Source organism: Daucus carota, chromosome 8 (genome assembly GCF_001625215.2).
Source record: "Daucus carota subsp. sativus chromosome 8, DH1 v3.0, whole genome shotgun sequence".
Taxonomy (NCBI): Eukaryota; Viridiplantae; Streptophyta; class Magnoliopsida; order Apiales; family Apiaceae; genus Daucus; species Daucus carota.
In genome coordinates this window covers 13,093,432-13,119,357 of record NC_030388.2, presented here as the reverse complement: position 1 = coordinate 13,119,357, position 25,926 = coordinate 13,093,432, and the positions used below count along the sequence as shown (strand labels likewise).

At 33.9% G+C, this 25,926-nt stretch overlaps 1 protein-coding gene, 1 long non-coding RNA gene and 1 pseudogene across 4 annotated transcripts; all 3 read right to left on the bottom strand.

Annotated features, from left to right (window-relative positions):
- Positions 1 to 842: 842 nt before the first annotated feature.
- Positions 843 to 4,855, bottom strand: LOC108197705 (uncharacterized). The gene is made up of 4 exons (XR_010286249.1): positions 4,383 to 4,855; positions 1,428 to 4,216; positions 1,178 to 1,345; positions 843 to 1,086 (listed from the first exon to the last, which is right to left on the bottom strand). It is a non-coding gene; the product is annotated as an uncharacterized LOC108197705 (long non-coding RNA).
- A 1,966-nt stretch (positions 4,856 to 6,821) lies between these two features.
- LOC108199781 (histidine-containing phosphotransfer protein 1) lies at positions 6,822 to 16,458 on the bottom strand. 3 transcript variants are annotated; one of them, XM_017367754.2, is made up of 7 exons: positions 16,257 to 16,458; positions 15,530 to 15,631; positions 15,252 to 15,382; positions 15,085 to 15,153; positions 12,298 to 12,369; positions 9,667 to 9,739; positions 6,822 to 7,147 (listed from the first exon to the last, which is right to left on the bottom strand). In XM_017367754.2, exons 2-7 carry the CDS (start codon positions 15,590 to 15,592, stop codon positions 7,097 to 7,099), a joined length of 459 nt encoding a protein of 152 aa, XP_017223243.2. In that variant the 5' UTR covers positions 15,593 to 15,631; positions 16,257 to 16,458; the 3' UTR covers positions 6,822 to 7,096. The 3 variants fall into 3 exon arrangements, with proteins under 3 accessions (XP_017223243.2, XP_017223242.2, XP_017223244.2); XM_017367753.2 differs by having other exon boundaries at positions 15,246 to 15,382; positions 16,257 to 16,414; XM_017367755.2 differs by lacking the exons at positions 6,822 to 7,147; positions 9,667 to 9,739 and adding an exon at positions 10,867 to 11,196 and having other exon boundaries at positions 15,246 to 15,382; positions 16,257 to 16,414.
- Positions 16,459 to 16,982: 524 nt separating this feature from the next.
- LOC135148475 (uncharacterized) lies at positions 16,983 to 24,462 on the bottom strand (annotated as a pseudogene).
- Positions 24,463 to 25,926: the final 1,464 nt, after the last annotated feature.

Here is a 25,926-nt window from a genome sequence, read left to right as displayed (position 1 = left end):
TTTTGGGCACGGTATGACAATCTAAGGGATTGTCATACCGCACCATGACATCTGCCTTAGTCAGGAGGCATGACAAACCAAAGGTTTGTCATACCGAATGACTTAGGCATGACAATTGGTCATTGTCATACCGAAGTCACAAGGTATGACAATCCCTTGGATTGTCATACCGTTTGTCATACCACTTCAAGACTTAGCCTCCAAGGTTTGATTGTCATACCTTCCCACTGATTGTCATACCGTTTGTCATACGGATGTCATACCTATTCAAAATCAGCATGACAATGCTTGTAATTGTCATACCCTCCCACTGATTGTCATTCTGATTGTCATACCTTCCCTTAGATTGTCATACCTTCTCATTTGTGCCATGACAATGCTTGTAATTGTCATACCTTTTGTCATAGCACTTGTGTAATTGTCATAGAGCTTCCTAAGGGTTGTCATGCCTTGCTTTGTCATACAAGTTCAATGGTTTGCCTATAAATATGGCTTCACCACTTCATTTGTTCGATGTTCATTGCATTGTAAAGCTTTCAAGTTGTGCTAAACTTGCTATTGTTTAATCCACAGTTTTCTGTGCTTTGATCACTCGGTTGTTTTAATCACTAAACTAGAATACATCCTGTCGAATTTATTCTACGAACTAGTGGACATTAAAACGAACCATATTAATTATATAACGACTTAAAAATTGTTATATTAATTAATTTAAATCTGATTAACAAGTTGAACTCCAATCAGATTATTCCGCCGCGATTATTTTGTGACGATTGTATTCAACCCCCCCTTCTACAATCGTATCTGGACCTAACAAGTTGGTTTTCCATCAATAACAGCAACGACATCCAAACAATGGAAATCAAAGCTTAGAGGCTGAATTGTCAAAGAAGTTTCAGAAATTTTGTTGCAGCTAGTATCATTGTTGAAGTAAATATGTTTCACATTCTTAACTGCTCTCCTTGTTTCGTCACCACGATACTGTTTTACCGAAAAGTTTGATATTTCATAAATCAATCCTTCTTTTAGATCGGTCTTAAACTTCTCGCTTAATGCAGGAGCGATGAAAGCATGAATCCTATCATTCTAAACGGTGGAAATAATTTCAATATCAATCTCAGCAAAGGCAGCAGAGCATAAAGAACAAAATATTTGTTTTAAGTACTGGCGAACTTACAGAGTCATCAACAAAGATGATATATATTCAGGCCACGAAATTCATTCTTTTTATTATTAATTCCTTCCAAAATCGCTTGTGCCCTAACGCAGATGGTCCAGTCGTATCGTGACTCGTTCAAATCGGAGAGGGCATCATGTTCGATGAAACCCATGATTCGCTTGTCAGCTGCAAATCAAGTGAAAGATGACATTAATAAAGACTGCAACTATGTAAACAATAAATAAGATGTTAGGGTTTAGGTGTATACCTTGATTAATGAATAAGATGGTAGTTGGGGGTACCGAAGCTCACTGCTGTCAGATCTAAGGTTGTAGTGTGTGGTGTGAGGTAAATGTGTAGTAAAGATAAGGTTCGTACAGTACTGCAGATAAGAATTTCAGACACACAATAATACATTGTTTGATGTCATTCATTATTAACTTTAATTTGGACAATATATTTGCTATAATTTTTAATTAATCTCAAAAAAGCATTAGTTAATTTGGTGTAATTTAAGATGTAATCTACTTTAAGATATAATTAACTTGTAATCTACTTTAAGATGTAATTTGAAGTTGTTTAAAATAATGAGCGATTGATTATTAATTTTGGACAAAACCTACCCAAATTGACCGTATGAAATTGAAATGTCTTAATAAATTTTTTTGGAGGAAGTATAACCCTCCATAATAAAAAAGTCTATGTAGAACGACCAAAAATCTGAATACACTTTAAAAAACCAAAAAAAAAAGATAACATCCACAGTAAAAAGATATTGGTTTGAACTTTGGCCAGTATTATGATACTTTCCATAGGCAACATTAAAATTAACATTTTCTTTATAGCACATATAATGGAATGTATCATATATAATGAATTTAAAATCTTTTCATTTCAAATAATTTATTAAGACTTTAAAGTAATGAGCGAGTGTCCTTTATAATCTTTGGTTAGATTGTTGGTTTGAAATGTACATCACCTATACAAATATTGGCCAGTATTATAATTCTGTTCATAAGCAACATTAATAGTAACGTTTATGCGTAGGATAGATAAGCACACTGTATAACGGTAACGTTTATTCTAAAGTAATAATTTTCTCACATGACTCGTACATATTCCATGATAAAAAATTTGATAATCTTTAATTAAATTAAGAAATGTGTGGTGTATCCGATATTTTGTGATTTTTGAAGTCCATGAGAAAAAGCATTATATTTTATTCTTTTATATTTTGTTGTATTTCAATTTAATTATTATGATTATTTTAAAGATAATATAAACCACTAATTGTAAGCATAGTATCTCAATTTAATTATTATGATAATTTTAAAGATCATATAAACCACTAATTGAAAACATAGCGGTCAACAAAGTTTCTATTGACCTGTGGACTTTAATTAATAGTGGTAATAATGGTGCATCAAGAAGAAGGCCATACACTCTGTTCTAAAGCAGGATGCTGGGCTCAGTTTTGACAAAATCTGCCTCCTTATGGTTCCCAGGTAATCAAGATCTTGAATTCGTATGCATGAATTTCGCCTTTTGTACATGGATCTGTTATAATGTTGCTTCAGTTTGCTCATTATTGTGTTGACATTGTTTTTATTATATGTCATAGTCATGCAATCATCCGGTCTTGTAGCTGCGAAGTTTTGCTGGAAATTAAACTCAAGCGATACCAAATCGAATGACCTGGTAAAATCTAATCCTTTTACATCAATGTCCGTGTGTTCTATAGAGTTGCATTGTAATTAGGTTTAATGCTGCAAATACAGACTCTGCCAACCGCTTTCCATTCGAAGTACGGTGATAGGCTGCTTGATACAGTTGATATGAGGTTGCGTAATGGCTATGTAGTGCCGCTTAAGCTGGATAAGAGTAGAGGGGTGTTAAGTGGATTTCTAGTGTTTTTCTTAAATTTTGAATTGAAGGGGGGGAGGGGGGGTGATCTGCTGGTATTTGAGTACTTTGGGCAATACCACATCAATGCCCATATATTGAGTGCAAATGGTTCTGAAATGCGCTACCCCAAGAGAGTTCGTCAAATTGAACTCTGTTATCCTCCATTGAGTAATTAACTTCATAACTGGCAAACTATAAAATAAATGAACTATATTTAACCTTACAAACATAATATAATATTTTATCTATGGCAGTGACTCTTGGCGAAGATGGGTGGAGGTTCGTGAAGTTTCAATCTGACTTTGATTGTAACGTAGATGAAATTGTAAGTGTTAAGTCAGATGTCTGCATCTTTAAATATAGAGTAAGTTATGTTTGGGGGCATCGAATTATGTTTATCTCATACCTATCATCTCTGTTTTTGCAACATTTGTTACTATAATTCTTCATAGAAACCACCAGCACAGTTTTTGGCGCGATGTGAATTTGCTTTGCCTGAGGAAATTATGTATGTTATCAGCAATGGGAAGACATTTCATGGCTCATATTGTACTGCTGAGAAGAAATTGACTGGTTTGAGTCAACTATGTGAAATAGTAGGTGTCTCAGATTTGAGTGGCTTCGAAATGATGCTATTTGAATACCAAGTGCCGTCTACTCTGAACATTTCTATTTTTGATGAAATCCTGAATGAGATTATTTTTCCTGGGACTTCACTCTCCATTGGTAGACACTTATTTAACTTGTCAATATGGTTATTAAACTTTGGTGTTAATATCATGTTTGAACTTACAATAGTCCAGCACTGTGTTTAAAAATGTCTTTAATTAACTGTCAAGAAATAACCCAAACATAAGCATACCACATGTATTTCAACATAAGCACAGAACATACATGGAAATAAAATCAACACTTACATGGTCAGAAATAGAACACATGAGTATAATTATAAGTATGTATATTTAATTACAGGACAGAACTTACAAACGTTTGAGAGGATAGAATCCTCCGAAAGAGATTTGAACTTAAAACACATCTCCGAACTCTGAATAAGCAAATTAAAAAGGCAATAAATATGTAAGCAAGGTGACCTAAAACAGAAGGAAATGAACTTCTCCGAAATGTACAGAAAATAAATCCATATGAACATCTCTGAAATGTACAGAAAATAAATCGATATGAACATCTCTGAAATGAACAGAAAATGAAAAAGACGATTAACCAAACAGCTTGACCTAAAACCAATCCTGAGGGAAGATACCAGAACAACCCGATAATTATAAAATGGTAAAGTGGTACACAGAAGATAAGAAATTACCTCCTCCATGAGTAAGTTCGAGCAGCAGCCCAAAATCGCCAAGGAAAGAACCTCGAGGAAGACAGAGGAAGTAATGGCCAGCAGCTCAAGACGTTGGTAATGAAAGGAATTCAAAATTGAGGAGAGGAGAGATTTGTCTTAAAATTTGAAAATGAAGTAGTAGAAAGTTATGGCTGGGGTTGAGACACGTGGGCTGTAGAAGCTTTGACCGTATAAAAAGTTGCTGACCAATGGCAAAATACAACAATAACAGATTTTGTAGAGGGACAAACTAGATTTTTCCATGAGAAATAGGCAACAGGATTTATATATGTAATAGATATGTAGTTGTACGTAGCCTCATTGAATTGCATTATATCAAGCAAATGTCGCAACTTAATGGATATATTTACATTACTCTTTTCATACTTGTGTTTCATGACACGAAACAACCCTCTGGTCTTTGGGTTAGTAAACTAGTACTCCCGTCCCTTTCATTTCTTAACATTTTTCTTTTTTTTCTTTTTCTGAATAAAAATTTAGACTAAATTTTTATTCAGAAAGAGAAAAATTTTTTAAAAAATTATAGACCTATGTTTTTTAGGCGCATTAAAATGCGTGCCACGCCCCCGTCCCCCAATGTTAAGAATTGAGAGGGGCCGAGGAAATAATAGGTTCACATTACTACCACGAGTGAGTAATTCTGCATCAGCTATGACTGAACCAACCCAAGCTCTGGGACTAATGATGTGCGCAGAATTGATCAACTGGTAACTAGTAAGTCCTTTCATTTAAGCCCGCATTCAAATCCTACCAAATATTACCAGTCTGTTTTAAAGAACACGGATGATATAAGTTTTGCATTCAAATCAACCAACAATCTGAGTTTATGCTTACTGAAAGAGTAAAACTGACACCATAGGCTGCGGTCCAGCAGGTATCATATCCTGGAGCCGAGAGGTAAGTGCAAATGATTTCTTCACAGTCATAACATGGCATTCAGATTACGTAACATGAGAGGACAAATGACATTTAACATGCAGCAATGAAACTTTAAAGCAGAAAGAAAGTGTACCAGCTTGACATTAAACACCAACTAAGATCTCGTTACATGGTAGATGATGATGGCATCTACCATTCAGTAAGATAGTCATGGAACTTTAAAACATAATAGATTATGCCTACTTCTACCAAACATCACGAACGTTGATTGGAAACTAATTACCAGAATGCACTATCAAATTTCCGGCAAGTTGGCATTCTGTACAACAAAAGTTGGTCCAGACAATTTTTGACTTCACGGTTACAAATTGCACATCCATAATTCAAATAATCAAAAAATTATCTGCAATAAATTATATACTGTGGGAAGTTTTTATAGATGAGAGATGATAATAATGATATATACCATTCAGCAACGAAACTTTAAAGCCAAATAAGAGTACGCCCTTCTCAAATCTTACACCAGGTAAAGTTTTGTAAATGAGAGGTGACAAATGACGTCTACCATGCAGCAATGAAACTTTAAAGCAGAATAAAAGTATACCAGGCTGACACTAAACACCAAGTAAGATCTTGCTACATGGGAGATGATGATGACATCTACCATTTAGTAAGACAGTAACAGACCTTTAGAACATGAGAAATTATGCACACTCCAATTGAACATCATGTAAATTTATTGAAAATGAAGAGACCTGCTAAATCATGCATTAAAATTTTTAGATATTAGTGGTCCAGGTAACGGGAGGAAATAATAAAAGTAAGGTCTGTGACTCTGCGCGAATCTAACACCAGATAAGATTTTATACATCAGATGTCATTAAACCCAAGTACGATTTCATTACGTGGAAGATAATAATGGCATCTACCGTTCAGTAAGACAGTCACGGAACTTTAAAGCAGAATAGATTATGCCTACTCTGACCAAACATCACAAACCTTGACTGAAAATGTAGAGACCTACTAAAATATGAAATAACAATATTTTAGATTGTAGTAGAGGGAAGAGGAAAATCAGAGATTCAGAATCCTATTGCATGACTTTGTAGAAACCACTGGAAGAATTGCAGACCAAAAACACACAGCAACCAAACTTAAGCTAAGAAAATAGAACACACCTACTTACAACACTGTCATACTTAAGAGATTATGCTACAAACAAGTATATAATATAGACCACAATAGGAAAATTCATCTCCTCAGTCAACAAGTTTATAAGCTGCAAAACCTCCTTTTTCTGTAATAACATAGCCAACCAGATAATTTGCACGCCATTTCAACTGTTTTCTTTTCAAACCAACAGAAATCTTGAAGATGCCTGACCTTGATCAATATGTCTATACACCCCAATCAAGCCAACACAGATTTTGTCCACCCATGAATTCAATCCAGTGACCAGGTAAGCATTTTTTAACATATATCAAAGTAATCAAACCACACAAAGAAAAAAGTCAGACATTCACATGATAATAGTCATAACTATTTTATGTCGGTAATTGTAAGCCAATCATTATGACGAAAGGCGACAAAGAGGTTGGGATGTATCATGAAACAGCAAAGATCTATTCATCCACCTAATTTGTGTCATCTCAAACTTGAGTTTTGACTCTACATCTAACATAATCTCCAACACACAAAGAAAGCAAAATGTTTTAAAGCAAGTGCTCACATAAACTTTGACAAATGAAATTTTACATTAGCTTTCTTTCCTGATGACAATATAACCACCCCATCTATCCCATAATCGGAATTGCTCCACCAGCAGCTACAATCTGTTGCTCCAGCTGTATATAAAAGGTAGAAATTTTGGTTAAGAGTCAGAAGCAGAAATAGACAACAGAAATAAGAAATAACTCTGGAGTGTGAACACTGAGGATGCTAGAAATGTTGCATTCTACAAAACTTAGTTACAAGCATACTGGAAGATTCATAAACTTTTAAAACCCAACTTGAAATACTATCAGAGAACTAAATTAATGTAATATCTTTTAATTCTAGTACTTACGATATAAAGCAATAATAAGCACAAAAGAATTATGCTCATCAGCTGATCTATAATTTTGAAACAGTGAAGTGATGTATACAAGTACTTTGGAAAGAAAAACGTAAGTGTTAGAATTTAGAAATTAATTCAGAGAACTCTGGAATATATTATGAACATTACAATTCATGCATGTGTGTAGGTTCATCCATCTAGTATTCATGTCCTACATCTAGTGTATGCATCTAGACTCATCTCACATATTTGCATATATCTTGATCTGTATGGCTTTTTAACTACGTTACCCGGACCTTTCAAAATTCGTCCGATACCGGTGTCGACACGACACGAATGTGGGTATACGATCTGTGACTGATTCGTTGTTTTGAAACCGGACACTTAACTGTCAGCCTAGTGTGTGTATATATAAATGGTAAGTTGGCAAGCTGTAAACCAAGCATAGTTCATTTTCATGCTATATTATTTCTCTGCAGAAGCTTGTGATCATATAAGAAGTTGAAGGTAAATGGAAGCTTTAGAAAAGATGATATATGTATATAGGCTTTAAAGAAGAACAGATGAAAGTGGGGGTGCAAATTGCGAGGAGAAGATGTAAAGTTGTAATATTTAACTTTTGGGTAATTTGAATGCTAAAACTTGCAACAGTGGCGTGCTGGTTCCATAGCCCACCAAGAAAATGAACTTTCTGTCATCCTCCCATGACACGAGGTTGATTAAAGTACCCACTTCCTGTTGAAAAAGCTCCAAATTCAGCAAAGACCTTTTGCATTAGAAAAGCATTAGCAAAGCTTTTCTAAAGGAAGGACATCTGCTTAGATTAAATTTTGCAAAAAGTCTTTGCTGTATTTGGAGATTCTTCAGTCGGAAGTGGGTATTTTAATCAACCTTGTGTCATGGAAGGGAAGGGAGGATGACTGAAAGTTCAGTTTCTTAGTGTGATGACCATCGAACCAGGACATCACCGTTCTAAGCTTTAGCATGCAAATTACTTGAACAACCAGCTTCTTTTTCATGTACCAAAAGAAAAAAAATTGGAGTACTTATTCACTGATTCAAATGGTGAAGAGAATAGGTTGGCAACATCAAGAACTAAAGACTTAGTTTTTGTGTATAATAATCTCCGGGTGCTATCACGCAAGAAGATGAATATTTTAACGCACCTTCAAAATATTGGGGATATTTGTAAATCTCTTTCAAGTTGTGTGCGTATAATCTTGATATATTTTAATTTTTGTAGTCATCATATATTTCGTAATAATCATTTTTAGGTGGAGACAACTTTGATCGTGATGGACATATCGGAGAATTTTCCCAGCTATTGCTCGATGAACCAGAATTCAAAGCCATGATAAAAAGTGGAGGATGACATCTAACTTAATTGAAGATTAGGCTGTTCTGTCTTGCCTTCATGTTCTATCTTTTGCTTTCATAACTATCAGTACTATTATGCAAGTTTTTTATGAAACTATTATGCTTTTCAACAGTTTAAGTATGGAATTCTGATTTTTGAGAATTAATTTTATTGATGGCTTATTAATTGAAGATATTTTGATTTAGTTTTGTTGGTTTTAAGTTTATGATTGGAGTAGTTGATTTTCATGAGGGATGCATATTATTTAAATTATATGACAAAAATTACAGATATTAATAATGTGCTAAATTTACATGTTGAATTCCCGTGTCCTATATTCATAGTTTCATACCCTTGTCCCCACAACTGTGTCCAAATTCAGATCTGCATCCAAGGATCTTAAATCTTTAGAAATGAAGAACCCGACACTTAGATCTACACCCGTGTCCGACACCACCCGTACCCGAGTCTAGGTAACTTAGCTTTCTAATATAGAACACAAGACCAGAACCAATATTATATAAAAGATCAGAACTTTTCCACATTGAAAGCCCTTCAACACTTTTTTACTTGTTTAAACCTTTTATATACTGCTGCTTGTATAATACTCCCTCCGTCCCTTTTTAGTTGTCACATTTCTATTTTTGTTGGTCAAATTGACTAACTTTTGACCAAAGATTATAAGTCACTCTTTCATTTTTTTAAAAACTGAAAATTACATCTTAAAGTAGATTAAAAGTTATTTTCGGTGACATATTTTTTTTTAATTTTTCAATTGATTAAATAGTAATAAATCTCAGTCAAACTTTGGTCAATTTGACCGGCACAAAACCAAAGGTGACAACTAAAAAGGGACGGAGGGAGTAGTAAAGATGTGAAGAATCACAAAAGTGAAATAATGAACCTGAAGGGTAATAAGAGAAACAATTATCATTCTCATGTACACTCACCCTGAACAATGTCTGAAGCTTGTTCTTAACAAGGTAGTATTCGTCTTTCACCTGCTGGAGGCATCTCAAGCACCTGCACCAGACAACTTTTAGCCATCTACTCAATAACAAAATCTGCAAGAACTAGTGACAATAGGAAGACTTAAAGATGACATCAGGGGCGACCTAGAATTCAAAACAATATGCTTACTTTCCATCATCCATTCCCCTCATTTTAATACAAGGATCGCAACCTTTAATATTTTTCACATTTACTTACTTGGACAAAATGGAAGTAATATTTCAAACTCAAAAGATATAGAAATCAAACTTAACCAACTTCATCATAAATAATGTGGAATTTGAAAAAAATGGAAATTTCAGTGTATACTAGTATTCCAAAATCCATATGGAAGTTAATTAGAGCGCACAACTACACAAGTCTACCACTACAACAAGCTCCTCATCTTCAATATTCTTTGGCTAAAACATCAATAACAATAAGAGAGTGTTGTTTACTTCCAATCACTTTTGGATGTTCCATGATATAGACTTACTGTTAGTTGATGAAAAACAAGTGAAGAAGTTATATGTATTATTAACTAGTTTGAAAATATTTAATGGAGAGATAAATAATGTATTTATCTATGTGTGTTATATGTGGAGTTAACAGTTTATTAGATATAGAGTCTGTTCATAATAAAGCCCAATTGAATACGAGCCTTAGTCCACTTGGTTATATTTAAGGTAATTCTATCATCTATATAATGGATGTGAATCCCCACATATTATTTTAGACTTGCTTATTGAGATTTTTTGAAATTTGAATAAGATCTGATAGAATGTGATCCATAGTTTTCTACCCTTCTGCGGTTGGGATGCCCTTGGGATAGTGGGTGTTCTGCGGATCATCCACCCAACTTTCAACCTTTTTTTTAAATCACAAATATAATCATTTCTTAAAGTTGTCCCTCATATTCATTTGTTAATAGACGTTAATTATGAATATTTACTTGGAAAGTCTTGAATATTATTGTTCAAAGCATTGAAATTTAAGGTATAAATACACACACACACACACACAGAGATATAAATGTATGTATGTATGTATGTATGCATGCATGTATGTGTGTGTGTGTGTCTATTATAAGATCTCACGGCAAGTTTTAGACAACTAATCTTTTTACTAACGTTTAAAAAGTTGAACATTACTCTATGGAGTTCCCAAAGTAACGAGGATACGTGGTTGCAAATAAACACAATATAGAAGCATAGGATATCAACTACTTCAGTGTATTTTTAGAATCAAGGTGGTGATACTGTCAAAGAAGTATTTGAAAATAAATAATACAGAACCAGAAGGAAGACATAAGAGTCCAAGGGGGTAAAAGAGGGATCAGTTCTTGAAAGCCGTGAATCATTGTTTTGTAGTCCAATGTTGAGCATACTGAATTTCGAAAATATCCTGTACAGCCTCCTCCAGCTTTATTTCATTGGTGCCATCTCATTCTTTCATCATTCCCACCTTCCACAAACTTGTGGTTATGTTTTCTTCAGTAAGGCGACATGATAGATAATACAAGTGAAGATAATAAGATGAATTTAAATTTGTCATTAAATAAATTAGGTTTATCAACAAAAGAGATGATTACTGTTTCATTTATTTAACATTTTACTGAGGTATAGCTATAGATATTTTTATTAGCATGCATATTTAGATAATTAGGAAATAATCAAAAATATATGTTAGCGTTAGCCGGTTAGTCTATTAGGTTATTTTTCTTGGTGTTAGAGTTCTATATAGATTTTGTAGTATTGCACATTTACAACAGTTTCTAAAATTAATTTCTTAAAAATTGACAATTTCACTTTAAATAAGGGCTGCGATTCATAAGAAACACTCTCTTCTGAGTTCTAAGAAACCATCATAGCAGATTTACTGCAGTATTGCAGTCAACCGAAACATTATATCGTTTTCTCATTCTTTAGTTCAGCTCCTCCACCAGCATGTCTACAACAAACTGAACAGTAAAAATTCATTTTGGTAAATCAATACTTGACAAGCAATTATCGGATAACTTCACCCCTCGAGCCAAACTGGTCACGATTACAAAACAGGCTTTAGGGATGATAAATAAACAGTGAAACAGTAATCTAGGCATGCCTAAGCCACACATAAAATTTCACCCTGTGGATGAAGCGAGAATTGTGTTTCCGTTGTTTACACCTAAGGGTTAATTTGGCTATATTTGGTCCAGTTAGCATAAAATGACAAATTTCAGCAGGAGAACTGAAATACAACCTACCCACTCTTAGTATGGCACTTCCAAACAAAAATTAGATTTATATATATCAAATTTGTGTGTGCATTTTTATGTCAGTGACCATATAAATAACATATAATTAAGAAAATTGTTGATTGTTAATCTTGGAAATAAGATGGCAAGAGTACCAAGGATTTTCTTGAAACATTATAGGAAATTTTTCCTTAATGACAGTTAACAAAACTAATCTTCCCGTAGCAACAAACAATTCTGTGCCAGTTTGTTGGATAAAACTTTATACATATGTTCAGAAAAGTTTTCTGCAGTACTAACACGTATATATTGACGCAAGAAACCCAATATGATATGAATGAAACGAACGACTCACCCTTCCAAGTTCTTGGCATCATAACAAGTTCTGAAAGAAACACATATGTTCCTCACTCTTTGAGCACCTATGCTGTTATTCAGAAACAATACGATTAGCAAAAACCTTGAAAAGACAAAGTAACCAATAATTTTGACAATGAGATCACCATATATATAGAGTTTTTGGTCAATCTGACTGCTAAGATAGTCTTCTTAATCAAACAAACATGCACAATCTTCGCTACAAGTGCCCAGCGAACTCAATAGTTTGTAGCCAAGACAATGATTAGGAAGTTGTATACTTAATTATGACAAGAATGTTTTTACAGGAATACAGATGCATGGACAATAACACCATTATATCTTTAAGCAGATAAATTTTTTGTCTATAGTATCAAACAATGACTATATACGAAACAACAAGAATGTTTTATAAGACAAGCCAAGAGAGAAATAGAGTCCCACAATGATAAAGTCTGCACATCAATTCAATTTTAAATAGACTCCTGCTGATCTACAGAGAAAGCATTAAAATCAATAGAACAAAATATACAGAATTTTCTCAACGGGAGCCTCCTCGTTGATGCCTCCAGTTGTTTATATATGTTTGATACTTTTAAATCATAACGAATTTAATGAAAATTATAGCGGTTTTTTGGTAATTGACCCCACATGTTTATCAAATGTCTAATGCTGGAGATAGCAGCTGTTGACTGTCCCACATATACACACGAGTTTTCTGAATACACAGATCCTGTCTAAAAACAGGAGCATACAAAAGTGTTAAGGGCAGAAAGCTCTCTGATCTCCAAAACAATGACAATAAATTATTTGCAATTTTGTTGACAAAAGGCCTGCAGAGTACCTTCCTCTAGTAATTTTACTTTCCTAAGTATATAATTTATATGGCGAACAAGATATTGATATATTAATTGGGAGAATTCAAGAATCTCATTTATATTTATCCAATGTGTTTTATCCATTGTCGACCAGTGTTATTAAAAGCACACATTGCTTCTGTGAAGATGGATCATTTTTAAAGGAAACAGGTAAAAAAAACCCTACCACACTTATAGCAGCTGACACAGATAAATACAAACCAGATATACATACAAGAACGAGATATACCACGAGAGAAAAAGATTCAACTCATCTTCTAATATGATTCATGCATATATATACACATACCATGTATTTACTGATTTATGTACACATACAATTCTAGTACAAAGACTATTTGAGGATGATGATGAAGAAGATGACTGTTGAGGATCCAAATCATATTAGTGAAGCAAATGATTTGTGAACCTTGATGACGGAGAGGAAGAAAAAATAATGGACTAACTTTGCATTTTTTGGCTACTTTTGACTTTAACCTGTTCTACTTAGAACCTATATGATGATGAATTTGGTTGCTTTATTGATTAAATGTCTTCTTATCTATAAATTAACAATATTATACATTATATAACATTAATATATGTATATTTATTTGTCTTTGATCAACCCACGTATTTTGCGTTGCGCTTAAGCTCCAGGTGCCTCCTTAGCGCTTCTGGTGCGCAAATCATGTTTGTTGTCGCCACATAGAGTGAAATCTGCAGCAGCACGCAACATGGGCTGTTGACAATTCCAGACACAAAGATAAAGTTGAGCACAGAACATCAACTGAAATAAAACCTTGACCGATTGATTGACCCATTAAAACTGGTCAAAGAGCCTGCCCCACACCAAACTGAAGTTTAAAATACAAATATAATAATTGAATATTTGATCCCTGTTAACTTGTTAGCCAAATTCCCTTTGTCTGACATCAATTTCTCACTTTCTCGCAGTCTATTGTACTTTTAAAAAAAATGGCTAATAGAGAACCTAGAGAACCTAGATCTGGCTCCCATATCATTACTCCCCCGCCCTCACTCTTCTTCATCCTTCATTCTAACCTCTCACTTTATCCAACTTGGCATACTCCTTAACAAATAATCCTTTCCTTATACGCTTTTTTTTAATATCTCTGTAGGGCTTGGTTGTGGCCTCCATAAAAGCAGAGAGGAATGAGCAATGATGATTTGGGTGGTTAGTCAGAAAACTGAGAAATAAATGATTCAAGTTTATGCAGCATCTATATTGGGCAACTGCATGAATTTTTTGAACCGTAGAATGTTTCGGCTTTTATTACGCAGTGTGAAGATGATGATGTAGATGAGATTAATATTTTTTAATAATGCACGTACTTTTTTAATATTTATATTCGTGGAGATCAGGAATTGTTTTAAACAGGATGTACGAATCGTACCAATTGTTGAGTTGTTCACTTAATTGGTACACCAATACACTTCCGATCAGTTTTGGTTGTGCAAACATCATGCTTTATTACATCGAGATGTCGATTGTTCTTATATTTTCAAACCAATTGACCTTTAAAAAGATCCAAACCACCCAGATGCTCTTCCACATATACACAGTGGTAAAACCAGAATTTTTAAATGGTCCAAGGCTCAAATATTTTCTATGCATGTTCAATATATATCACCAATTTTTTAAACTTCAGCTGGGCTAAAAAAAACTACTAGATTTCAGAGGTCAAACATGAAAGCAAAAGGATAAAGTTAATAAACCAAATACACACATAAACACATGAAAATCAAATTAGACAAGCTTCCAGTGATCTAGTATATAACATATCTTTTAAATTTCACTGCATACACCATCAAGGCATCAACCACACATCAGAATATATTAATTGTACCTATAAATCAAGGTTTAGCAAATAAATTTCTCACATGTTAATAAGAAATGATGGTACCTGGAGCTACTACCCTTGAATTGGTGAACACAGGCATCGACTTTCTGATAATCCACATGCTGCTGGTCCCTGTCCAATCCAAGAACCCACAAGTAAAATTCAAACTATATACCACAAATCCAAACTACTTTTCATTCAATATAAAAAATATGTAAACACACACTGACAGAGCTATGGCCAAGTTGTGCAAAAGCTTCTCTGAATCTTCAAAGAAAAGAGTAACGACTTCATTCACAAAATCAGGGTTACTCTCATCCTGAAGCTTCTGAATCTGCAGGAACTGATCATCCAAAAGCCCCTGAATTTACATCACGAAAAAAACAACCCATTACTAAAAATCCAAAAGGGTGTCCTAATCGAGTGAAATTCAGAACACCCACATCAAAATTAAACTCAGATCAGTGGTTTCAGTTCTGAGGGCAAAAGGGTGATTAAGAAAACTGACCTCACGATAAAGAGAAGACAAGAAATCGACATACTGTCGCTGCAACTGATTGACAATATCCATGGGGTTTTTCAACAAGTCAGAAAGACAGGGTCTTTACACCTAGGAAGCAAGAGTGCGGGTGCGGATACGCCGGTGCGGGGATACGGGAATTCGTCAAAATCAAAAAAATGGGGATACGGGTGCGGGGGATACAGCAAATATAAGAAAATTTAAAATATAATTTTTAAGTATATTATTTAGCAAAAGCAAAAACTAGCATTCAAATTAAACTAAATAAGTCAAGTACATCAAGTTTTACCAAATCAAAGACATCAAATACATAAGTTCATAATACATAAGTCTCAAGCAAATAATTCAAGTCACTGCCACTGCATTATTCTAGTTGTCGAAATGGAAGAATGAATCAACATCATATATAAGCACATGACACCCACTATCACTTCATATACTTAATAATTATTATTATTATCTTATTAATTATTAATATATCTATATAATATATATCTATATAATATATATATAGATAACATTCAACTCAAACACAACTCAAGCAATACACTATTTGTTTAACAAACAAAAACAAGACAACACCACAACTGAAAAAGGCAGAAGTCGCGGAGTCTAAAACAAGTAAACAACTCAAAGCCGCGAAGGCGCTATTACCAGAGAGAAATAGAAGAGAAAGAGAAGAGAAGAGAAAGAGAAGAGAAAGAGGTGCTATTACCGGAGGAAAGTCGCCGCCGCGGAGGAAGAAAGCCGCCGTCGCCGAGGAAGATCGGAGCCGCTGGGTCGCTTTACTTTCTTTCCAATTAGTTCTTAAAATTGGGGTGTTGCTAAATGCAAATCAAATTTGCTTTGTGCACACTGCACACTAGTATATTACGTTTATATCCTTCTATACATTAAATGGATGAAACGTTAATGAATGCTCCGTTTGACTCTGTGTGCCTGGGTTAATAACTTAACTAGCATAAAAGCTCGTGCGAGATCCGGACCTCTCGTTTTTGTTGTGTTTTAAATAATATTAGCCTATAACCCGTGCGAAGCACGGGCGACCATATTATTTCTTTTTTTTTATTTGTAAGCTTAATATCATTTTTTGTGTTTTATTATTAATTTAATATAATGGTATTAAATTATATTAACTGATTGGTTATATTCACTTTTGAAAGTTTGGCTTGTACAATATTTTTCTCTATTATAAAATATTTTTAAGCATAATAAAAAAGTACAATGGCAATACGATTTAGCAATAACATGAACAGCTTAATGATTGATCACAATCATTTACAAACCATCCAAATGTAAAAATATCTCTAATTCTTACTCACATTATGGTCAATTTCAGATACATAAATGGTGCAACGAATATTTTCATCTCTTTGAGACTTAAAAGTTTTCCACTTATCCGCTTCCTTCCCCAAGTTAGTTCTTCTCTATTGAAACAAAATTCGAAAACTAAAATATAAATCATATTGACATTGTATAAAAAATACTTTTAATCACCGAAAAGGCCTCAGCAATCTCATGCGAACCATGGAAGAAATCTCCTCCGCAGCAAATTGCTTATCCTCACCTTTGTAAGATACAGTACTAAAAAATTTCACTATATTTCAATATAATTCAGATCCTAAAAAATTAAAAAATAATTGCTTTTTTAAAGTAGATGAGGACACTTAACTCACAAAACAGAGTCAAATGAATGCCACTTCATTCTTCAAGTCCTGTTCAAAACTTGGCAAAGGAGCATTCCTTTGGGAGGTTGTTTTCAAATCTCTTATTATCTTGGCAATAATCATATATGAGATGATATTTTCTCACCAACTTGAACCACCTTCTTTGTGTCTGGCTTAATGACCTAAACCTCTCCTTATGCTATCAATTTGTCAAGCTTTCTCTGCAAAACCTTGCATTCCCTTTCCACACACAAGCATCAATCTGATAGTTCCTGAATGAGGTATTGAAGGGACCCTTTGACCAATTAATACGTTCTGCTATCCTATAGGCTCACTTTAATGCTCATTGGTTGCCACATTGGATATTCAACTCCCTTGTCAGCATAGTTCCTGCATGTTCTTATGGGAACAAAATCCACCATGAACCTACACCGAGTACAAATAAATAGATTAGTACAAATAAATAGATTGCTTATATGCTTGTGCATCATTTTCTGAGATTATACATATAATCACAAAAAAATTCATCGTTTGAAAATTCACTTACACAATTTGGTAAAGATTCCAGAGGATGGAGTATGTTTGAAAATCCTTCGTCGGGTCAAACCACAAATATATCCTTTCTTCTCTATTGTCAAAGCCATCAGCAAAAATATTGGTCTGAAGTATGTAAGGCTGCCCGTACACATTTCCAAGTAACTCAAAATCTATTTCATCGTGATTAGGCTGATCACATGTAAGCTGCAATCACAAAGACATTCTTATCTATATTTCTCAAATTGTGAGTTCTTAGGGGACATGTCACAATGTCCATCATGTGATTTCATCAGTAATGTGCATATGCTAGCTTAACATGATGTACTACATTCACTGTTATATTACATATATTGTGTATGTAGAAACATGGCCAGTTAAAAAGGTGAGTTGCAGGATTTATTTGTCATCTGCAATCTAGGAGTAATTAGCTTTACTCAAATATAAATACACAAACTCTCCCACCTTGTGAGGTATAAGGGCTTCAGTATTATCATAGCCTATTATCTCTGTAGCCAAATTATATGTCCATCACATTTGATGTTTCGTCTGCTCCCGCTCCTAATGATGCACACTCTGTCCGGACAACCACTCACACCTAAGTTGTTATATAATTGACCTGGTCTTCTCGATTTGGATCAACTTTAGCTGCCGAGTGAGAATTGGGTACTTGGGAGATTCTCCTAAAAAATCAGTTGAGATGCGGATAGCTCTTTTTTTCGGACCTGGCTTGCGAATTCCATGACATTGGAATATTAGTTATACATTTGTAGTTATATGGGCTATGGACAGTAGAGCACCTTCAGGACCATGTCAAGAAATTTACTCAGATTTGGGTGATTAGTCCCTGCATCTATGAATTAGCACCAAATACAGTAATACTTGGACCTATTTACTATGATACTATATATGAGAGAAAATCTACAGAATACCAATCACACATCAGAAAATATAGAAAACACTTGAAACTTCAAACTTCTTGCTGGACGCAGCATTGACACCAAAACATGATAGGATTTCAGCCTTTAGACTAAATACCACGAAACTAATCAACTTACAACCAGTTTATAAAATTACATTCCTTCGCAATCATTGCATAGATATTAAAAACCAAAATATGAGATCTTCATTGCACATAGATAAAAAGATGCTGCAAAGCACATTTACCTGAATTTCACCACATACATATTAAAGACCAAGATATGAGATCTTCATTGCATATAGATAAAAAGATGCTGCAAAGCACATTTACCTGAATTTCACCACATACAAATTAAAGACCAAGATATGAGATCTTCATTGCATATAGATAAAAAGATGCTGGCAAGCATATTTACCTGAATTTCTCACATATGCAAGATGTACTGACCACACAAGAATTTATCACCTGAACATAAAATCAGAAAAAAAATAAAATTATCATGCTACTGCGATCTAGAAAGTATAGAGGAGACCCCTGCTACCTGAATAGCAAAAAGAACAGCAATAAATAAATAAAAATGAGCAATGAGTTCTGCACTTCAGTTATAGCATTATATAAAAGACTGCTGCAGAAAATAAAATTAAAGAAAGTTAAGGAGTAAAAGACCTATAAGAAATTATCAACCAGGCTACTCATAGTGATAAGAACTGAATTCACACCATATAACAACTTCATATTGAGAAGAGAGAAAGCATACCTATTCTAGCGCTCTCGGTTCCACAACTACCCCATCAGATTCTCTATCTCCAAACTCAACATCTACAAACTCAACAGTCATGATATATTATTCCTTGCTTCAGTCTTTCTCAATTTTATTAGATCATCTTCAGCACTCTTTATAGGCATACATGGGTGCATTGAGAATAACTAACCTACTCCATTATCAATCATATTCTTCCCTAGGTCCCCTGTACCACCAAATGAAGACCCCCGATCAAAACCTCCGTGTATATATACAATTTAACCAATGAAAACAAAAGGACTTGTAAAATGGAATTTAAAAAGTCTTTTAACCGTAACAATCAATAAACTGGAAAAATAGAGTCCCTTATTAACTTAAAAATATTTTAATTTTAATTCCAAGCCACCAAAATGAGCAAAGCACAGAGGAGCCTAATAATTATAAAATGAAATGGAGAGATTTCAGAGATGACACGTCATCCTCTGAAGATCCTCCTTTATATATATATAAGATAAGATTAATATTTCTACAACATAGGACATTTGCACCAGATCCAATAGGTCAGAAGGTAACATAATACCTGTAAAACTTGAACACCAGTCCATTAACAGCCTCGTACATAAGCCAACAACTTTAATTTGTCAATTATTTTTAATCATAGATATCCGTCATATATAAATACATATTGAAAAAAAGATCACAAACCTTTATCACCAAAACAAACTTTATGAAATTCTCTGCAGACCAACCAAAACAAAGCATACAGTATACAACTAACAAAGCATACAGTATAGGTAACAATCCTTTAATGAATACACGAGTTTCAAGTTAATTTGGTATAGTTATTAACAAAAAGCAGTACCATTTTATGAATGTGGATATATTGGTGCTCTAATACAGCCGAGTGAGGGTCTGAACCCACTCATACATCCAAGAAAAAAAAAATTAGCACAAAAGAGTGTTACAAGTTTTTAAACTCATTTTCCAGATTGATAACCTTCTCTTGTGACGCCAAAGATTCAAGTAATAGCAGCAGGACCAGAAGAAGAATTAGGCAACAACTCTCTGTGACTCTCTCCGATCACATAATCAATTTCCAGCTGCTGGAATACTAACAATACAGTTCATAAATTAACAGCAGCTGAACAAATCATTTACTCGCAGATGTTCGCAAAGTGTGAGATATATCCAATATTAATTATAAAAATATGTATATGAAATGCCTTGAAAATCAAAATGATATAAACAACAAAGATGAAATTATCAATCCTTATAAGCAACTAAATTACTGAACTTAAGATAAATAAACAATGGATAACAAAGAAAGCCAGTTATTTAGAACACAGAGAACTCATATTCATATATATGTATCCCGAATATACCTTCAGAGGAGATGAATTATGTAGTGTTCTTGAGAGATGGAATGAAAAGTAGCACAGGAGCTCGCCGAGATGAAGAGAGAGACAGCAGGCTATGGTGATAGGCTCTTGTAATTCTACTCTGTCCCTCAATCATTTTTAAAAAATCAGATAAATGGTGAGGTTTTTTTCGTGAAGGAGCCGACAAAATCGATGGATTGATACTATAGACTACAGGTTGCAGAGAACAGTACTTACTTCATGAATACCTGCAGAGAAACAAAAAGCAAATGCAATTAGGGACGAGTTCAAGTGAGTAAAGGTAAGAATGAGGAGAGACAGAGATAGAATTACCGAAGTGAGAATAGGCGAAGTAATAGTCGGCGCTTGTCTGGTCGGCGCCGATGATAGAGCCGTCGAGGCCACACATGGCAGAATCCTCTTCGAGAATGGAGCTACCTGTTGTGGTTCCTTCCAATTCATTGTCCTCCTCGTCCTCAAATTTTATTTTTGAGAGCTTCTATGAAGTATTCATATCCTAGGGTTTATCTGTGTTCAGGGTTTTCGATTCCAATTGAGAGCCGCTCTTGTTTGTCAAATGTTTTATGTAGTATTTGGTTTTTCTTCAAAGTCGATCTCTGTTGGGAATAGGAGACGTAGTCTAATGATGACAAAAAAATAGGACGAAAAATGTAGTACGAAACCAAAAAACGTGAACAAAAAGTACGACCGCAAATTATACCCATGTTGGCTTATTATAGTATAGTATAGATTCATGTGTAGTATTATTCTCACACGGGCCTATGGATCAAAAACTACATTTGAACTGATATTTCTATATTCAAATTCATTAGGATATAGAGACCATTATCATGTTATTTATGTTCAAATTTATATTCGAAATTAATACTGAAACTTTTAGATTTTAAATATATTATACCTCATTAAAAGTTCTGTAATTTATTGTTGAAATTATTAAATTATTTCAACTAATATACCATGATTTTGATGAAAACTTGTTCTTGATATGTGAATAACGATATCTTAAATCACGATTAAATGAAGATGTGTGGTCCACGTTGCCCTGCATTTATTTCTTCTTTTTTGAGCGTACGTTTGCATAATTGTTAAAGTGATACATGATGGAGCAGATAGCCTGTCAATTTTCCTTTCAAAGATGCTCGCTTAAACCACAGTTTTGTGTGTATTTCTCACATTCACGACTTAAAATTTCTATAATATTGTATCGGTGCTCGTTTAAACTATTAAGTTAGATTTGAATTCGTTCATTCTTATTCAAATATGAATTATATATATTTATAGAAATCCGAATCATGGCTCGAGCCCGATAATTCATATTCTTTTTCAATTTTAAATTTATTTACGTAAATAATTAATTTATAGATATTAATATATCATGTAAACAATATATGAGACTTAACTGAAATAATAACTTATCTGAAATAAATAAGATATTGAAACGAATATAAATACAAAAATTTTAAAGCATGTGGTTAATGCTTTTGAATAACAAACTAATTGTTTGTGTAGCTCAAGTGGTTTGAGCTATGTACTTGTATGGAAGAGGTCTTGAGTTCGAGTCTTATGAATAACATTTTTTTTATATATATGAGGAGGAGTTAGGTTCGGAGTTAGGCTTGAGGAGGAGTTAGGTTCGGAGTTAGGCTTGGGTTCGGAGCTAGGTAATTTATTTGCTCAGGAGGGAGGCTTGACACGAACGTGTTGGGCTATTCTATATATAAGTAGATAAGTAGATATGCATACATAATTACATATACCTGGCTTATAACCCGTCCAATGCACGAGCGGTTAATATATTTGTTATTTTATCGTATATATTATAAATTTAATTAATTTTATAATATGATTTAGCTAAAAAATTTATTACTATATTGCTCGATGTTATTTTAGAAGATTGAGTTTTTTTAGTTAGAAAATATAAAAACATAATATATTTCAATTAAAAAGAATAATTGGTTATATAAATAGACCCGTATCTCGGCCCACATATCGACTGACCGGCCAAACTTTTAATGTTTCGATTTTAATCGTATAATAATAGCTTACAACCCGTGTCATGCACGGGTGATTTGTAATATTTGTTATTTTATCGTATATACTACCAATATGAGAATGTTAAAGTATATTTATTTATTTGTTATAATTTAAGGAGACCGATAAACTCGGATATATACCAAACAATCAATCTTTTAATATTTCGTTGTTAATAATTAATAATATAGTATAGAAGATATTATAAGTTAAAGAGAAGCGTAAACCCAAATTCCGACCTATCATAATAACCTAATTTTTAATATTTTTTTTCAAACTACCTAATTTTTAATGTTTTGATTTAATAGAATAGAAGATATTATAAGTTAAAAAGAAGCGTAAACCCAAATTCCAACCTATCATAATAACCTAATTTTTATTATTTTTTTTCAAACTACCTAATTTTTAATGTTTTGATTTAATAGAATAGAACATTTTATAAGTTAAAAAGAAGCGTAAACCCAAATTCCAACCTATCATAATAACTAATTTTTAATATTTTTTTTCAAACTACCTAATTTTTAATATTTTGATTTAATAGAAATAAAAAAAAATATTATAACATGTTATGAATTAAGGAGGTCCGTGGATCGAATACCAACCGGCTCACCAAACTCGACACACCAACTGAACTTTTTATGTTTCGAATAATCTATAGTATAATACTATAATCTTCCTCTACTTCCACTTCTCTCTTTCTACTATCGAGGCAAAATAAACATGAATACTTTCCCTAATTTATTTCACTTTCGAAGCAATTCAATAACAATTTGTCGTTAGAGATATGACAACCTTCTTGGATCAATGACTTTGCTACTCATTGATTTAAAGAACCAACACAACTTTGTGATTGTTTTCCGTACCATTTCTGGCAAAATGGAACGTATAGCAATTGGAAGCAAATTCTCCATGATAACATGACAATCATGTGATTTCAAACCCTTTAATTTCATGTCACTCAAATATACAAGATTTTTTATATTTGATGAATATCCTTCTGGCACCTTGACGGAATGGAGTGTCTGTAGTAATACTCTCTTCTCATCCTTAGAAAGAGTATGAGATGCAGGAGGTAAATAAGGCTTTTTGCCTGGTTTCTCCTGAGGGGCTAGCTCGGGTCTTATTCTTATCTCCAACATATCCATCCTTGCATTAAGACCATCTTTAGTTTTACCCCGTACACCAAGCATGGTGCCAATTAGGCTGTCAAAAACATTTCTCTACACATGCATGAGATCGATAAAATGTCTTACATAGAGGTCCTTCCAATAACTCAAATCGAAGAAAATTGAACGCTTCTTCCAGCCCCTAGTAGGAACATCCTTCGCAAATTCTTTACCAAATTGGACGTCTAGGGTTTCAAGCTCTTTAAAAACTTCATCACCTGATAATATAGGAGGAACACCTCGTTCTTCAACTTCACCATTAAATGCTAATGGCATAGTTCTGTACCGATGGTTTGAGGGTAACCATCGCCTGTGCCCCATATAAACACACTTCTTACAATGTTTCAATCGAATATGACCAGTCTCTTCACCACACAAAGGACATGCATAGTAGCCTTTCACACTATACCCGGAAAGATTGCCATAAGCGGGAAAATCACTTATTGTTCCGAATAACATGGCCTTCAACCTAAACTGGTCTTTTTGTGTGCATCATATACTTCAATTCCCTCTTCACACAGTAGCTTCAAGTCCTCGACTAATGGTGCCAAGTATACATCAATGTCGTTACCAGGTTGTATAGGACCTGATATCAAAATTGACATCATCATATATTTGCGCTTCATACAAAGCCACGGTGCTAAGTTATAAATCATTAAAATCACAGGCCATGTACTGTGAGAACTACTTTGAAGACGATGAGGGTTCATTCCATCAGTTGAAAGTGCTAGACGAAGATTCCTTGGTTCATTCTCAAAATCCTTATATGTATCATCGAATGTCTTCCATTGAGGTGAATCAGCAGGGTGTCTCAACATCCCATCTTTAGTTCTACCATCGTGATGCCACGTTAAATTTTTAGCATCTTCAACACTAGCATACAATCGTCTGAGTCCGGGTAATACAGGAAAGTACCACATGACCTTTGAGGGAGAATTGTTGGTCTTATAACGTTTTAATCCACACTTTGGACATTCATCAAAGGTTGCATACTCTTTTCGATATAAAATACAATTATTAGGACAAGCATGAATCCTTTCATGTACTAATCCAATGGATTTGAGCATCTGTTTAGCCTCATAAGTTCTCCGCGGTAGGACATTGTCATCTGGCAAGAGTTCACTAACAGCTGTGAGCATCTCTGTAAAGAATACATCAGAAACTTGATGTCCAACTTTTAAGTTGTACAAAGTCAACACAGCTGATAATTTAGAAGCCTTCTTACACCCAGGCCATAATGGTAGCGCAGCATCATCCTTCAATCTGTCATGCATATCAGGATGATTGCATAACTCTTCATTGAATACTTCAGGCTTATTTTTTTTTATCACCAGAAGTAGTGCCACCAGTGTTTATAGTCTCATTGGCATCCCCTCTATTGATAATTTGAATTCATGTTACTTGTGTCACTTCTTCCTTTCTTTTCACCATGATATGTCCGACACGTGTAAGTTCTTTCAATGCCGTGACACATTAAGTGTTCATTCAACTTGTCGAGACCATCAACTTCTACAATATTTAAACATTTCTGACATGGGCATAAGATGAATCTAGTATCCTTTGCATACTGAGCTACATGATTACAAAACTCCTTCACGCCATTCCTATATTTTTTTGACAACCGAGGTGCTTTTATCCAATTTCGATCCATTAAAATAGTAATAAAGTATAACCTGGAAAAGAAAAATAAAGCAGGGAAGAAAATAAAAAAAATAAAATCCTTCTAATACCGTAAGCAACAATAATATTCACAAAAATAGAGATTAAAATTCTTTTCAATGTACTAACAACATACATATATTGTTTCACAGCCTCTAACATTACCAAACACATGAGGGGCTAGTAATCAAATTAAACATCTTGATAACTACTTTAGTTGAAGTTAAAAAAATGAACCAGACTAAGCGAATTATTGGAAAAGGT